This window comes from Phyllostomus discolor, chromosome 6 (assembly GCF_004126475.2).
Source record: "Phyllostomus discolor isolate MPI-MPIP mPhyDis1 chromosome 6, mPhyDis1.pri.v3, whole genome shotgun sequence".
Classification (NCBI taxonomy): Eukaryota; Metazoa; Chordata; class Mammalia; order Chiroptera; family Phyllostomidae; genus Phyllostomus; species Phyllostomus discolor.
In genome coordinates, this window is record NC_040908.2 from 80,517,042 (window position 1) to 80,534,426 (window position 17,385).

General features: G+C 45.6%; 1 protein-coding gene across 1 annotated transcript in view; it reads left to right on the top strand.

Moving 5' to 3' along the window:
* Window positions 1–17,364, top strand: part of PCSK7 (proprotein convertase subtilisin/kexin type 7) — a 28,725-nt gene extending 11,361 nt beyond the window's left edge. The window contains 9 exon segments of the mRNA XM_036030113.1: window positions 29–196; window positions 665–772; window positions 1,202–1,304; window positions 13,641–13,797; window positions 14,360–14,454; window positions 15,236–15,329; window positions 15,540–15,657; window positions 15,942–16,166; window positions 16,169–17,364. Coding sequence (XP_035886006.1) covers window positions 29–196; window positions 665–772; window positions 1,202–1,304; window positions 13,641–13,797; window positions 14,360–14,454; window positions 15,236–15,329; window positions 15,540–15,657; window positions 15,942–16,166; window positions 16,169–16,309 — 1,209 coding nt within the window. The 3' untranslated portion in view covers window positions 16,310–17,364.
* The last annotated feature ends 21 nt before the right edge of the window (window positions 17,365–17,385 follow it).

Genomic DNA, 17,385 nt, shown 5'->3' on the forward strand with positions numbered 1-17,385 from the left:
TTCCCCTCCCCTCCATTTCACGTCCCAGGTGACCACTGACTGGGATCTGCAGAAGGGCACAGGCTGCACTGAGGGCCACACAGGGACCTCAGCCGCAGCCCCTTTGGCAGCTGGCATGATAGCCCTCATGCTGCAGGTGCGGCCCTGCCTCACGTGGCGTGATGTCCAGCACATCATTGTCTTCACAGCCACCCAGGTGAGATGCTATCAGATAGACACGTGACCTGGCCCAGCCTACCCCAGAGTTTTGGTTCCAAGGACTTACAGGTATTAGGAGGCTTCAGGTTCTAAATGTTCCAGACATTAGATGTCAAATCTCTCTCAGAGTTGCATGTGTGCAGAATAGAAGTGGGCACCCCGTCAAGACCAGAGACCTAAACTCATTTGTACCTGTTCTGATGATGCCATTTTACCTACATAGGAGAGCTCTGGCTGGGCTCCCTCTCTGGAGCCTGTGACTCCTGTCTCCCTCTCTAGATGCAGGCCACAGGGATTGTGACAACATGGGGCTTTGACCTTTTGTCCTTGGGGGATCCATTCCCAGTGGCTTTGGTGGGAGAGTCTGGGTTGGCTTCAGCTGGCAGGGTGAGCAGGTAAGCCAGAGTTAGGTAGCTGAGGTCACTTTTGAAATCCAAGAGACTAATCAGGACCTCTGTCCTCTCAGTATGAGGATCGCCACGCAGAATGGGTCACCAATGAGGCAGGCTTCAGCCACAGCCACCAGCACGGATTTGGCTTGCTCAATGCTTGGAGACTCGTTAATGCAGCCAAGGTAAGCAGATGTTGGCAGGGCCGGGAGCCTGTGTGGAATGACCAAGGGAGGGGCCAAAGGCCTAAACCATTGCCTGGCATGTTGTAAGTGCTAATAAATGTTTATTCATTCACTTACCCCCATTCCAGCTGATACCGCTTTAACTTTAATTGAAGTTTCCAAACCATTTGCAGGGAGTAAATGGGATCTGAGTATATCTTGGAACTCTCAGAGTGCTCTGTTCTCATCTTCTACCCTGTACCCAGCCATTTCCTGTGGCTCCTTGATTTGGTGCATAGGGAGCACTCCATGGTGTCAAGCAGGAACCTCAAGAATGAAAGAATGTGATGAGGAGAGGAAAAATAAAGAGAACTGGGACCTAAAGATCAAGTTGATGAGAGAGATTTCAGTCTTGTTGGTTCACCCACCATACCCCCTTTCCTTTAACAGATCTGGACATCTGTCCCTTACTTAGCTTCCTATGTCAGCCCCATGTTAAAAGAAAACAAGGCTATCCCACTGTCCCCTCACTCACTGGAAGTACTGTGGAATGGTAAGTAGTCTGCAGAAAGTGGGTTAATCTTGGGCTTGAGATTGGGGCGGGGAGATGGGGAACTCATCCTCCCTGGGTTCTACCCCGCTCCTTTAGGAGCTGAGCTCCAGCCAGACCTGTGGAGTTTTCTGTGACCATTTTAGGACATGTTGCTGCTTCTGAGTTGGCTGGCCCCCTGGCTGCCTAAACAAGACCTTTCTCCCAAGTTACTGGTAGTGGAAAGGAGCTGCTGAACAACTGACTGGAAAGGCTAGAAAGACCGGTGGGGCAGTGGGTTGAGACTTGGGAGATGATGTTGAATGATATTCCTTTGAATTCCATGCTGAGAACTTGCCAGATAATTCTCTTCATCCCAGTGGCCTTTGGGTGAAGTGAGAATTGGGAATTTCTTCCTTTGATTCTCAACCTTGTTTAATGCAGAGTCACATGGGGTCTGCTGGGGGTGGGACAGAGGAGAGTGTGATGTCTCCATAGACTGTAGTTACCCATCTGACCCCACCTCCATCTCCTCCAGGGTCACTGGGGTTGTCTGAGGCCTGTAAGTCAGGGATGTGGTTTTGTGTTGAGCACAGAGGTTGGGCACCTCCCCAGAAAAGAGGGAGCAGGACTGGGAAATTTATGCTAGCAGTTCATCTGTCTGCAGTTTCCCAGCGTTCCCATGTGAGGGTTTCCCTACCTCCTGCTCCTTGGGGGACTTTCTTTTCCCTTCAGAAAACCTAACAGAGTTATTTGGTATTTTTTGTGAAAATTGAAGCATGGTATGTTTTGTACCCAAACTAGAACTATGTCCTCACTTTACCAGTCCTCATAGGAAGTGGTCAAACCAGAGCAATTACAAGAGGAGGAATGGCCCAAAAAGGGAGTTCGGAAAGGAAGGTCAGAAGCAGCTTCCCACAAGTGAAAGTGTCACTGGGAAGAATTGTCTCTTCCTAACCATGTCCAGTGCTTGCCCAGTTGCCTCTACTGGAGGGAAATCCATGGTGTAATTCACTGAAATTTTTGTAACACAAGTGCTACCTTGGAAAGAGCACAAAGTATCAACCAAAGCAGAGAAGTTCAAAAATGGTCCCAGGGATGCAGATCAGTCCAAACCCCCAGGCTTTGTCTTAGAAACTTGTGTGTCTTGGAGATAGTGTACCTTTTAACTTTTACCTCCCCCCATGACTGCTTTCTGTCATTTAGGTAACAAAGTAACCCAAAGCCACATCTGTCAAATGAGGGGCTGACTTAGAGGAGGGTTAGGGTGCTTTCTAGCTTGGTCATTCTCTGCCTCTCACGAACCAGCAGTGTTGCCCCAGCATGTCTGACAAACTTCCCTAGGTATAGAGGCAACTGGCAATTGCTTGATTGTTGCTAGGAAGTACAAGAAAGAACAAACCGTCCTGGGCAGAGGAGACTGAGAGGCGGGATAGTGGAGAGAGAGGATGAAGCCAAGAGAGGTAGAGACCCTGGAAGTTTTGCTAATGGAGACTCTCATCAGTTTGGAGGACAGCAAACAGGACCCTGCTAATTTCTGAGGCCAGTGAAGGTGTCTTCCGCTCTGTTGGGACTCGCTTAACCCTGAGTAGACAGAACAGAAGGCGCAAGCTTGTGTGTGTGCTTGGAGGGAATTGTGTGTGTGCTGTGACTGGGAATTGAAGGAAGTATGTCCAGTTAATACAGCATTGAGCAACTCAGTCTGAAGAGAGGAAACCTTTTCCTCTGTAGCCAAACTGTAGTCTGTTCCCACCAAGGCCAGAGTGATTCAGTGTCTGAGTGCTGGAACGTGAACTTTTTGTAAGGCGGAGGGGAGCCGAACCGTGGCTAAGACCGAAGAGGAGGGTGAAACACCAGCAAGACTCGAGAGCAGTGGTGTGCGGCAGAGCTTGCTGCAGTGACAGATATGTTCTCTACCAGTGCTGCTGAGTTCAGTGGCCATTGGCCATACAAGGCTATTAAACACTTGAAATGTGGCTAGTGTGACCGAAGTACTAACATTTTGCTTTATTATACTTAAATTTAATTAGCCACGTGTGGCTAGTGACTTCCATATTATTGGGCAGTGCAGCTTTTATAGCAAGACAGGTTTTTATTTCTTCCTATTGCCAGGGGGGAATGGGGGAAAGAGTTTGGGGTCCCTGGGTTCCTTTGGATCTGACTCTGGGTCTAAACTCTCCACCAGAGAGGAGGAGGGAGAGTGGGGTTCAGGAGGACCGTCGCAAACACAAGAGAGTCTGTGTGTATTTACAAAAGATTCCCAAACACCACTCGCACTTATCCCTTCACCCTTCTTTGCAGACTGAGTGTGTGGCTGCCCTTCTGCCTCGGCAGGAAATCTTGTTCCTTGCCTCCTTCACGTCTTTTTCCCTCTCCAGCCCAGTCGTGACTTCTCTCTACTGAGTCCTCCCTTCTGCCTTCAGACATCCTTGGCTCAACCCCTGAGAAATAAATGAAAGTCCCTGCCCTCCCTTCAACCTGTAACTTCTTCAAATGAATTTTCAGATGAATTAAGCAATTGCTCACTTTCATCACATCCTCTCTTGACCACTGAAGCTTTACTTCATGGTACCTCTTCTCCTGGTCAGATCCAGGGGCTGGTTCGGAGTTCATCCTCCTGGCCTTCTTGTGCTTCGACCCTATTAACCAGGCCTTTGTGGCAGCCTGTCTCCTCCCTCAGCATCCATGACCTCCTTGCTCCATAGCCTATTCCCAGCAGCTCTGCCGAGATACCCATTTTTTTGTTTGCTTGTCGCACTGCTCCCAGCCAGCAGTGCCTTCTGGGCTCACTGCATGGTTCTTTACTCTCCCTTCACATTTTCTTCCTTGACAGTGCACCTGGTTTTAGGACTTTAGCTGCCACCTCTCACCAAATAATTCCTAGATGGAAATCTCTTATTCTGATCCCTTACCAAGGAGAAGGATAGAGATTTTCACAGCTTCCACAAGATGATGGGCAAATAAATCCCTGGGATCTTCTGGTCAGAGGGTAAAAGTTACCAAAGGCCAAATAATAATAGTAAGATAATGATCAACTAAGATTTGAGTGCTTTTTATGTGGCAAACACTGTTCTAAGTAATAACTCATTTAACATATTACCTCATTCAATTGTAGTAAAATATGGTAATTCTAGTGTTCTCATGTACATGACCACCCAGCCCCTATGTAAGAAAAGCCACTGTGTAAGAAAAGCCACCAATAAGAAAAAGCCACTGTGTACACATGCTGATGCAGACAAGCACTCACAGGGCTCTTCTGGGTCCCAATACATTCCACAGTGTCCTGTCGCTTCCTTTCCATAAGCCCCTTCTGTCTGGTTCATACTGTCCTCCAACTGTGCCATGAATACTTTCCTTCATCTTTCTACTTCTCAATCACTATGTGCTGTTGGGTATTCCACCAATACATTACATTAACATATACAAAATTTAGATTTCATTATCACCTCTCAAAAGCAGCTTGCTTTTCAAGTTTCTCCCCTTTCTGTTAGTGCCATTACCATTCCCTAGGCTCCCAGACTTGAAACTCAAGAGTTTTCAACCCCCAGGTCTTCCTCTATCCTGTCTCCTACAATGTAGTCTGCCATTTGTTTCCCTGAAATGTCTTCATTCATTCTACAAATACGTGAGACCTGCCTCATCCTAGGCACTGTATTTTTTGAAGGTTTTATTCATTTATCTTAAGAGAGGGGAAGGGAGGGAGAAAGGGAAGGAGAAAAACATCAATGTGTGGTTGCCTTTCACATGCCCCAGCCAGGGACCTGGCCCCCAACCCAGGCATGTACCCTGACTGGGAATTGAACCGGCAACCTTTTGGTTCATAGGCCAGTGTTCAATCCACTGAGACACACCAGCCAGGGCAGGCACTGTATTAAGCTTTGGGTGATTCAGACATAAGACCTGATTCCTGCTCTCAAAGAGCTCACAGTATAGTAGGGAAGATAGTCCACTCTGCAGATAGAGTACAGTGCCATAAGCACTGCCACAGAGATGATACGAGCATCAGAGGAGAGGTGCCTCCTGCCACCACATAAGCTAGCTGGGAACAAAGGTGACCAAAGAGACATCCAGGCAGCAGGGTATCACATGCAGAGTCGATGGACCCTCAGGGAATAGGCCAGTCGTGTGGTATGGCTGGAGCATGGGTGAGAGCAGAGGAAGAGCCTGAGGCTGTTGTAGCAGTAGTGCCAGCAGCATGTGTGCCACGGTAAGGAGCCTGGACTTGATCTTGAAGTCTGTGGGCAGCCTTCAAGATAAACTGTCACCACTGATGTAAGCAATAAGGAAGAAGGAGAGCAGTCAAAGAGACTTCCAAGACCTGTCTTTCAGAGATACGTAATAAGTCTTTACGATGAAGTGATATGATTACCTGGGCAGTCTGTTAAAAGAATCTGGAAGGGGAAGAAGTGGGGGCCATTACTGAAATAAGATTGGCGTATATTTCATAATAAAGTTAGATGTTGAAAACATCTGTTCTTCCTACTTTTACATATGTCTGAAATTCCTATAATAAAATTTCTATATAAATGTGTATATTTGTGTAAGTAATATTATACATATACACATATATCTTTTTAGTACATATAAAGATTTCTAAGTTTTTAGCTTGGTTGACTGTTAATGGTGATGCCAGCAGATGAGATTAAGAATCCAGAAGGAAGAACAGATTTTGGGCAAGGGTTGCTGAGCATGAAAGCAGGAAGAGAATTTGGCCTCTGCCATGTTTTAGGCCTCTGTTGCATCATCTAAAGGTTATATCCAGGAAGCAGTTGCATCAAATAAATTTGAAAATCGGAGGTGGGTAATGATTGGGAGTTACCAGCATAAAAATGAAGAAAAAGGTTCTGGGGAAAGATTGGTGGGTAGATAAAGGATAAAAGAGGACCTAGGATGCAGCCAACATTAAAGGAGGTAGACAAAGGAAAGGAGCCTTTGGACGAAAACAACTGAAAAGAGATGTCCTGAGAGTAGGAGAAAGATCAAGAAGACAGTACCACAGTATCTAGGACAGGGACAATGAGAAAGAGCAAGCAGACAGGGCTGAAGGTATCCCTGGGTTTATCAAAGAGGCCATTGAGGCATTGAGAGGTATTGTTCAGTGCATTCATAGGGGCAGAAGTTAGATTGCAGTGATTGAATAATTAATGGGGGCAAAAGATTTCCAGTTAAAGATAGCAAATTGAACACCACACTTTTTTTATTTCTGGTTTCTCTCCCAAAACCTCACCAAAATAAGAAATAAGGAATAAAAATGGAATGAGCACAAGGACATAAAGAGAAGGAGAGGGAGACCACAGCACATGACATATTTCATCACATCTTTTGGAAGGTGGAATGAAGTGGAGAAGTGAGCAGGGCTAAGCAAATTACATAGCAAATACCTGCAAGGGTGGTACTGAGAAACAAGCCCATTCACACCACAGAGTCCCAAAGGCACAGGACTTGGAAGCCTCATGTGCTACAGAGGACCGAGGTGAGGTATGAGAGACCAAAAACAGGGATCAATTAAGAGGTAGACTTTTAAGGACCTTCTCCCATCGTTTGCAGCCAGGATCTGGCCCATTCCTTATGTGGGCAGAAGTTGGGAAGTTTATTCTCCAGAGCCAGGGACTCCAGGGATAGCAGAAAGTGCAAGACAGGGAGGATACAGAGAGTGGGAGACCCTACCAAGCAGCCACTCAGATCCCGAGGCACTGGCAGCCAGGATATTGGCAGATTCCTCTCTGGGGAAATGGAATAATCCCTTATCAAAGATTGATAGATACTGATATGAGGGCCCCTCCATAAAACAGTCCTGTCCCAGTTCAGTTAACTTTAGGGAAGCCTACCAATTGAAAGCTCCACCCGTGATTAGAGCTTCTAACAGGCTTTTGAAGATCCTATGGATAACTGGCCATTTGAAAAAATGCTCAAAAAAAAAAAAAAAAAGAAAAAGAAAAAATGCTCCAAATACCTCCCAAATTCCAAGGAAAATTATTTTCAGTTGATAAAGCCCCACCTAGCTAATACTCATATAGAAAGGTAGAGCAAGGATGTTTTCAGATGGGCAAGTATTTCTTATGCTTCATTTCTCTGAAAAAACTGCTAAAAAATATGATCCTCTATAATGAAGAGGAAACCAAGAAAGGGTAGAAAGAAAGCAAGGAGGGAAGGAGGTAGAGAGAAAGGGGGAGAGGACAGAGAGGAAGTGAAGCCCAAGTCAGAGAGAGGTAAAGGAAGGTCCTAACCCAACAGCCGTGCAACAGATAGAAATGGGACAGAAGTTCCAGAGAGAGACTCTCCAGGGGGGAAACTGGCATTGTGGGGGCCCCTGACTTGTTTGTTCACTTGAAGAATAGTGTCCAGAGAAGTTAAGTGATCTTTTGTGCAGTTTGGTAAGAAGTAGTGATGGGGACATGAGTTTAAGTAAACTAAAAAAGAAGGCAATTATTATCTCTAGAGGGAAAAACAAATTGTTCAAGGAATAAAATATAATCATTGTACACTACTTGACTAAATTCTATATATTTATAAGATCATGGTATGGTAAAGAAAATACTGATCTAACCAAAAGTTGTGATGTACTTATTTTAAGAAGGGAGAAGAGAGGGCAAGTTAAGGGGAAGATGGGGTCTTGGTGGTAAGTCCTTACCTGCTTAACCAAAAGTCGATAAATGATGCCTTTATTGATAAACCATGAAATAGGCATTCATACTTATTACCTAGAATACGAAAGTAGATCCCAGAAGAAAACCACTAAAAGCAATAAGAAGTGTTTACTTCTAGGGAGTGGATGACCAAGGTGATGAGGAATGGGGTAGGGAGCTGCTTGTTTACATTATAAGCACCCCAGAACCAGTTTACTTTTCCCCACACTGGTCGCTCTAGGTTTAATACATGCATCATAACAAGAGAATCAGCTTCTGATTGTACCAGCTTAATTCCAGAGATGTTACTGCTGTAGAGCTCTATTTTCTTTACCCACTGCTTTGGTGTGTTGTTATAAATAGTACATCTGTTGTTACAAACCCAGTAATACACTGTCATGAGTACTTTACCTTCTGCAGCCATGTTCTCAGCGCAGTACAGCCTTGCGCCCACTGACCTCCTTTATACAGCATATTCCTGTGTACATTGTGTACACATCATTGTATGTAATTGCTTCCTAAATCAGTTCAGAGAATGAAATACTATTCATTTAAACTGTCTTTTGTAAGGACACAATTACATTTATTGGTGCTTTCTTTTTTTCTTTGAATTTGAAGGAACTTCATTTAGTATTTATTGTAAGGAGTGTGCTGGCAACAACTTCTCTTAGTTCTTGTTTATCTAGAACTGTCTGTTGTGCCTTCATTTTTGAAGAATAGCTTTGCAGGATTATGGGACTCTTGGTTGATAGCACTGCCTGTGAGATTGACCAGATCTTGCATTTTTTCAGAAAGTAGCCATTATAAACATATAAAAAAAGAGATGAGAAACCACAATTAAGAAGTAAAGAAAGGTTTGATGATGTTGCATCAAATAAAAATACCAATAAAATGATAGAAATTATACAAATGAACCAAGTAGAAGTTCTGTAGTTGAAAAGTATGACTAAAATGAAACATTCACGGAGTTCTGGCCAAGATGGAGTTATAGGTAGAAACCTTTTGCTTCCTCTCACAACCAAAGGAGGATAACAACCAATCTAAAATCAATAAACAACCAGAAACACCAGAAAATCAAACTGCATGGAACTCCGATAACCAAGGAATTAAAGAAAAAATCAACCAGAACAACCAGACTCTGGTAAGGCTGACACCACCAAGCAGGTGACTCAGAAAAACCGTGGGGAGGTGGCTGAGGGCCAGGGCTGACTGCCGAGCTTGGTGGAGCTGTGCAAGAGGGACTGACTTAAGGGGGAAACAGAGACTCAGATCTGACTGTCGGCTACAGCTGGGATTGCCACAGTGGGAGATACTTGCAGTCTGACTCAAGAGTCTGTTGGAAAGTGCACTAGGGACCAGCAGGCAAGCTGCATTGCTCCCTCTCTGGCCCCTCCCCCATGGGCAGCATAGCAAAGAGGGTTGCCCTGCCTGGGTGAACACCTAAGGCTCTATCCCTTACAACTTATCAGGTACACCAGGACAAAGAAATATGGCCCAAATGAAAGGACACAGCAAAACCTCAGAACTAAGCAATGAGGACATTTGCCAATCTAACTGATGGGGATTTAAAGCCGTGGTAATCAAAAAGCTCACAGAACTGATTGAGCTTGGTCGAAAAATGAAAGATACCCAAAATGAAATAAAGCAAAATATTCAGGGAACCAACAGTGACAAGAAGGAAACCAGGATTCAAAGCAATGATTGGGAACAAAAGGAAGAAATAAAACATCCAACTATATCAGAACAAAGAAACAAAAATTTAAAAAAAAAATTGAAGAGAGGCTGAGGACACTCTGGGACAACCTGAAACGTTCCAATATCCAAATTATAGGGGTGCCAGAAGGAGGAAGACAAGAGCAAGAAGTTGAAAAACTTATTTGAGTGAATAATGAAGGAAAACATCCCCATTCTGGCAAGGAAATAGGCTTCCAGGAAGTCCAGGAAGCCCAGAGAGCCCCAAAGCAGTTGGACCCAAGGAAGAACACACCAAGGCACATCATCATTAAGTTACCCAAGGTTAAAGACAAAGAGAAAATCCTAAAAGCAGCAAGAGAAAAGAAGACAGTTACCTACAAAGGAGTTCCCATAAGGCTATCAGCTGATTTCTCAAAAGAAACCTTGCAGGCAAGAAGGAGCTAGAAAGAAGTATTCCAAGTCATGAAAGGCAGGATCTGCATCCAAGATTACTCTATCCAGCAAAGCTATCATTTAGAATGGAAGGGCAGATAAAGTGCTTCCCAGATAAGGTCAAGTTAAAGGAGTTCATTATCGCCAGCTCTTATTTTATAAAATGTTAAAGGGACTTATCTAAGAAAAAAGAAGATTAAAAATATGAACAATAAAATAACAACAAACTCATAACTATCGACAAATTAGAAAAGAAAAGAAAAGAAAAACAATGAAAACAAAAACTAAGCAAACAGCCAGAACAGGAACAGAATCAGAGAAATGGACATCACACGGAGGGAGTTCAGTGGGGAGCGGGGAAGGGAGGAATGGGGGGAAAAGGTACAGGAAGAAGAAGCATAATTGGTAGGCATAAAATAGATGGGGAAAGATGAAAAAAAATGGTATAGGAAACAGAGGACTCAAAGAACTTATATGTCCATGGACCTGAACTAAGGGGGGTGGGGAATGTTGGAGGGTTGGGAGACAGGGTGACGGGGGGTAAAGGGAGAAAAATGGGGAAACTTTAATAGCATAATCAATAAAAATACTTTAAAATAAAATAAAATAAGGGCCCTGGCTGGTGTAGCTCAGTGGATTGAGTGCGGGCCTGCAAACTGAAGCATTGCCTGTTTGATTCCCCAGTCAGGGCACATGCCTTCTCTCCCTCTTTCTCCTTCCCTTCCCCTATAGATAGATAGATGATAGATAGATAGGTAGATAGATAGATAGATAGATAGATAGATAGATAGATAAAATGAAACATTCACTAGAGGGGCTCAATAGTAGATATGAATTGGCACAATTTAAAAAAGGGAACTTGAAGATGGATTGATAGATAGGCAAGCTGAAGAACAGAGAACAAAAAGACTGAAAAAAATGAAGAGAGTCTTAGAGAAATGTTGTGATACCACTAAGTGAACTAATATACATGTAATGGGAGTACCCACAAGGAAGGACAGAGATTGAACAGAACGATAGTCAAAGAAATAATGGCTGAAAACTCCCCATATTTGCTAAGAACACCATCTACACATCTAAGGAATCTCAAAGAACTGAATTCCAGGATAATTGTAAAGAGACCCACAGACACATCACTGTAAAAATGCTAAAAGTCAGCCTTGGCTGGTGTGGCTCAGTGGATTGAGCACTGGCCTGCAAACCAAAGGGTCACTGGTTTGATTCCCAGTCAGGGAACATGCTTGGATTGTGGGCCAGGACTCCAGTAGGGGGTACACCAGAAGCAACCACACATTGATGTTTCTCTCCCTCTCCGCCTCCCTTCCCCTCTCTAAAAATAAATAAAATTTTTAAAAAAAATAAATAAATAAAATGCTGAAATTCAAAGACAAGAGAAAATTTTGAAAACAGCAAGAGGAAAATGACTCCTTACTTATAAGGGAAGCTGAATAAATAAGCTTTTGACTTATCAGCAGAAACTCTGGAAGCCAGATGACATTGGGTATGTTCAAACATACTCAAAAGTTCTCAAAGAACCAGTTTACTATTAAAAACCATGTGCATTAGTGTTGTGATAGAAAAAAAAATGGTAGGATGAATGGGAGGGTAAAAAGTAGAGATAGTGAATATAGATATCTTTTTCAAGAAGTTTTAACAGCAAAGAAAAGGAATATCTAATACTTATATAACTTAATACTATATCTAATACTTAACATTTACTGGGTACTGTTCTCTTTTTTTTAAATATTTCATTTATGTATTTTTAGAGAGAGGAAGGGAGAAAGAGAGGGTGAGAAACATCAGTGTGTGGTTGCCTCTTGCACACCCCCTACTGGGGTCCTGGCCTGCAACCCAGGAATGTGCCCTGGCTGGGAATCGAACCAGGGACCCTTTGGTTGACAGGGCAGTGTTCAGTCCACTGAGCCACACCAGCCAGGGCTGAGTACTATTCTAATTATTTTATGATTATTAACTAATTTATCCACTCTATGAAGTAAGTATTGTTACTACCCCAATTTACAGCTAAGGAAACTAATCCAATTCTCATAGTTAGTAAATGACAGAGTGGGATTTGAACCTAGGCTGGATATTTCCAGAGTCCCATCTCTTAACACTAGGTAGAAGGAAGTGAAGAGTTAAGAAAGGGTTTATTTGTTCTTGTTTTTTGTTTTTCACTTGTAGTAGCAAAGACGTAAGCAAGAGGATCTAGCCAAGAAAAGGGATAATTGGGCTGATCTAGATTTGGACTTCTGCCAGATAGTTACTGTGAGAGGAAAAGAAAGCAAAGAGAGGCTGAGAGGGTACATAAGAGAGTGTTGGAGAGATGAGCTGTGGGGTCTTAGCTGGTTTGGAAGGAGGAACTTGATGGATTTCTTGAAGAGCAAGACAATGAAGGGATTAAAGAGGGAGTAATGGAGGTAGAGGGACAGGGTGTTGCTTTCAGAGAAGGTGAGACATTGACTTTGAAGAGTTTACAGATGGAATTTAAGAAAATATACCCATGCACATATACATACACAGGAGAGAAGTCCAGATGGATCTCCACCAACATGTTACCAAGAGTTGTGAGAGCTTTATAGTTGTCATTTTTGCTCAACTACTTTTATTTTGAAATAATTTTAGATTCACAGGAGGTTGCAAAGAAATGTTTAGAGAAGTTCCAGGTACCCTTCTGTTTATGTTAATGTCCTAAATAATTATAGTACAACATTAAAACCAAGAAAATGACATTGGTGAGATCCAATGAGAGAGCTTTCAGCTTGTTTGTATCTCACCAGCTGGACCTGCACTCGTGCGTGTGTGCAGCCTCACCATGTGTTGCCATGTGTAGCCATGACCACTACCGAGATGCAGGACAGCCTCGACCGGGCCACCTTCTGTGGCCACACCCACCCCTCTGACCTATCCCTAAAGCCTGGTCTCCATCTTTGCAGTTGTGTTATGTGACTGTTATATAAATGAACCATACACTATGTATCCTCTTAATTTTGGCTTTTTATATTCAGCATAATTTCCTTGAAGTTTCTTTACTTCAGTATTTTGTTAAAAAATTCTCTAGGGAGCTTGTTCATTTCCACCTCTGCCTTTGTACCTGCCATTTCCCCTTCCAGAATGCCCTCTGCCATCCTCTCTACCAGTCAGCACTCATTTTCTTCTTCAGAGCGCCTCACTGCTATCTGCTGAACCCATCGGACATATCTGTTTTAGTATGAGCTATGTGTACCTCATGCTGTATCATTTTCCACCTGCATGTAGAAGGCAGAGACCATGTCCACCCTAGCTTTATATTTCCAGCATCTAGTACATGCCCACAATGTAGGAGGTACTTGGTAAATTACTTTTTTGGATGAATGAGTGGTTGAAGTCCACAATTTGGTTCTTATACTGTGTCTTTGATGTTGTCTTTCCAACTAGACTCTAAAGTAGATTGTAAAGTACTTGGGAGCAGCCACTGCATTCCACTTACTTGTGCACACCAGGCCCCACTCAGAGTTGCCGTGGCTATTCCTTTGTGGCCTCAGTGAGCATGCACCTTGTGTGTGCTGGGATGAAGTAAGGGTGTGTTTATGGGGCTGGTTTCCCAACCGCCCAGCCTGACCTCCTACAGTCAGCAGGATGGACCTGGAGATGTCGGGGCTGAGGACCCTGGAGCACGTGGCAGTGACAGTGTCCATCACCCACCCGCGACGTGGCAACTTAGAACTGAAACTCTCTTGCCCCAGCGGCATGATGTCCCTTATCGGCCCCCCCCGCAGCATGGACTCGTACGTATACCTGCCCGTACCTTCTGAGCTCTCTTTGCGACAAGGGCCTTTTCGAGGAATCGAGCATTGGACACTGGTGCTGTCCTAAGTCACCACGGCACCGGCTGGCCATGGCAACTGCAAACCTTTTGTTATAGGTTCAGTGTGAGGACTGACAATGTGCTAAACACCGCACTTTACATGTATTTTCTCTAGTCCTTATATGAACATGAAGAGTAGCCTTTGTAACTGCCTTTCACCAATGAGGAGATAAGTCACAGAGCTAGTAAGTGCCTCAGAAAGTAACAATAAACCTATCTGCCTGACTGCCCAGGCTGTGCCTGCCCCATATTTGCTCTTTCCACTAGCACACTGACATAAGTCCCCCGTCACATGAGATCTCAGGGCAAGGGGCCACATGTGAGGACCCCTTGTGGCACCTTCCGAAATGGCTGTAGCTTAGGCAACAGCTGCTACATTTTCATGGCTACTACAGTAAAAAAAGAATGTTTCTGGGCAACAGGGTCAGCCCATGAAACGTTCTCCATGGCTCCCAGGTCTTCTACTCTGTTCTTTCCCCCAGGGATCCCAATGGCTTCGATGATTGGACCTTCTCCACTGTGCGATGCTGGGGGGAAAGGGCGAGAGGGTCTTACAGACTCATTGTCAGGGATGTAGGTGAGCCTGCCCACCCTCCCGTCAGGGCCCTGCCTTGCATGATTGTCATCTGGTCGCTCTGGATCTGAGTCCCCACAGAAACAATACCATGTGGAATGTATAGGGTTGCCATTGGGCCAGCAGGGTAGATACCAAAAACTAAGCCCCATTCAAAAAATGGGTGCTGATGTCTGAAATGGTTCATTTATACAACTCCTGCCCTTGGAGAAGTGGCTGATCCATTTTTCCTCAGAATAGCAATGAAAATTCCTTGTTGAAACCACATTTCAAGTCCTTTCCCATATAACCATCCTTTGGCCAGCCATGGTAGGCAGATGAGGGCAGGACTGGTTTTCATCATTATTTTGAAAAACAGGCCCACCTGGAGGTTTGAAGTGACTTCTGTAAGGTGACAGAGTATTTCAGTGAGGAGCCTGGAGATTGAATCCAACCCTCCCAACTTCCCATCAAGTTAGGTATTCACTAGACTGGTGGTTTTCAAACATTTAATTTAGTAGGAGACTTTTTTCCCCCCTAGCAAAATCCCTGCTGAAACCCAAAAATATGGAAGACATAAAGGCAAAACTTCTGTGCTTTGGAATGTCACCTTTCAACCTTTCCCTTTCCACCCTTGAGTGGGGCCTGTGAGGCAGACTGTCAAACCCTAGGCTTAGTGGGACACAGACAGCTCCTGCAGCAGACCTTGTGGTCCGGTCCCTTCGGGGGTCGGGCAGGCAGGGCCTCTGCTGTTTGCAGGGCCAGCAGAGGGCATGGCTTAGGGACCGCCTCACTTGCTGCCTAGGAGATGAGACGCTCCCGGCTGGCACTCTCCGGCAGTGGCAGCTGACCCTGTATGGCTCTGTGTGGAGTGCAGCAGACATCAGAGAGAGACAAAGGTAGGTGTGGACACATGTGTCAGAGGGAAGGCAGCTCATGGGGATGGGGAAGGAGGCCACTTGGGGCATGCCACCTCTCTGGGAACCCACAGAGTGCCCTCCCCTTTTTGTCATGGGGCTTCCCTCTCTTCAGCTATAAGCAGAGAGGGTGGGGAAGGGCAGATGGTACCAAGTGCACCAGGGCAACCCTGCCTCTTTTGTTCTCCACAGACTGTTAGAAGGTGCTATGAGCGGACAATACCTGCATGATGGCTTCACTCTGCCCTGCCCTCCAGGGCTGAAAATTCCTGAGGAAGAAGGTTACACCATTACCCCTAACACCCTCAAGGTACTAGAGCTAATAAGACTCACACTAGAGGCAGGGGGAGTGTCTTGGGGGAGTTTGTCCTGGTGGGATACTCCAGGTGATGGGGAAAGAGGTGTGTGAAGACTGGGGCACCCTCTGCTAGCTAACTCTCAGAGGGTGTTTCTTAGGTAGGTAGGTGAGTGGTTTGGGCTGGGAGACGCAGTCCCCAGTAGGAGAGAGACTTTCAGAACTCATTGTTCTGGGCTGAGCAAGGCTACAGGCTTTGGGAAACTGTCCTTAACTTAGGTGGTGGGCTTTCCCCCCAGACCCTGGTGCTGGTCGGCTGTTTTACCATCTTCTGGACTGTTTACTATATGTTGGAAGTGTACCTGAGCCAGAGGAACGTGGCCTCTCACTCAGTTTGTAGGAGTGAATCCTGCCGCTGGCCCCAAAGAAGCCGAAAAGCCAGGGAGGAGGGGACAGAACTGGAATCAGTGCCACTTTGCAACAACAAGGATCCAGATGGAGTGGAGACAGAGCGTGAAGGTCCCTCCCCCTCCCTCTGGTCTCTCTCTGCCCAGACCTGCTGGATCAAGGGGACTGGAGCTGGTCCCAGCACAGGAGTGCCCCAGACTGCCCTCTTCACCACCTGTCTCCAGAACCTGTGCAGGGGAAGGAGGAGCAGGTTTGCTGACCAGTGCCTGACAGACTCAGCATAGACAGGCTCTTCCTCCCCCAGGTTTGGGAAGTTTGGAAAGCTGCTCCGAAGTCCCAGGAGCCCTGGAGAGAAGGCATTCCTGATGCTTACCTCTGAAATCCAAAGGCTATAGAGCACCCTCGGACTGCTCAGGGAGGGCCAGGGTTTTCTGAAGGTACAAGTGGCAGAGGAATGGTGCCAGAGAACAGTGTGGCAACAGCCACAGGATCTTTCTCTAGTCGAATGGGGGCTTTGGGTGAAAAAGGCCTTAGACAAGGGATTGGCCACCATCCCCTGTTGGCAGGCCTCTGCCCTCATTTCTGCGGGGCAAGTCAGTGGTGTGGGCCATAGGGACCCTCCCCCATGCACACATGGTGAGATGGTGACATGGCTGCCACGACCAGAAGAGCATCTCAGCAGAAACATCGCTGGAGTCACTTGGGAAGAGAGCTCAGAGGTGAGGCGGGAAGAGCCCCTGGATGTGCCTGTCCTTCTAATGACCCAGCACCTGGAAACAGCAGACTTCTCCTCTCCCTCACCTTCCCGCCTAAGCCCGGACCTTGGATGGACTGGTATGGCAGTCGGCCCTCAGCCTGGCACACTGCCCTAAAAGCAGCTGTCTCCATTTCTCATCAAAAGCCAACATGAACGTAACCCTGACTCCTTCCCTATCACCCCCTTCCTTCACCCTGAAGGGGCAGTACGATGCTCCTGGCAAAGCTGAGAGTGGGCATGGTCCCCAGGGGTGTGCTGCTTCACTAGGGGAGTCCTGCACAGGACTGTGACAGGTGCCATCCACTGCCAGCCCCAGCCCTGGGACCACCCTATCTTCCTCTGAAAAGTGCTCAGGGAAATGGCCTTACCCACCGCAGCCAGCCATCTGCCTGACAGGCTGTGACTCTTTCTTTCCATTCTGGGCCTCTCCCTCTTCTAAGCTGCTTAGTTGATTTGAATTTGTTTTTAACACTCAAGATTTGGTTTTTTCTTTCCACAGCAACTTTCGTTGAATTTTTTTCTGCACAGCTTTTCCAAAATAAAAACCCTCCACACAATTCCTGCTGCTCTCCATCTCC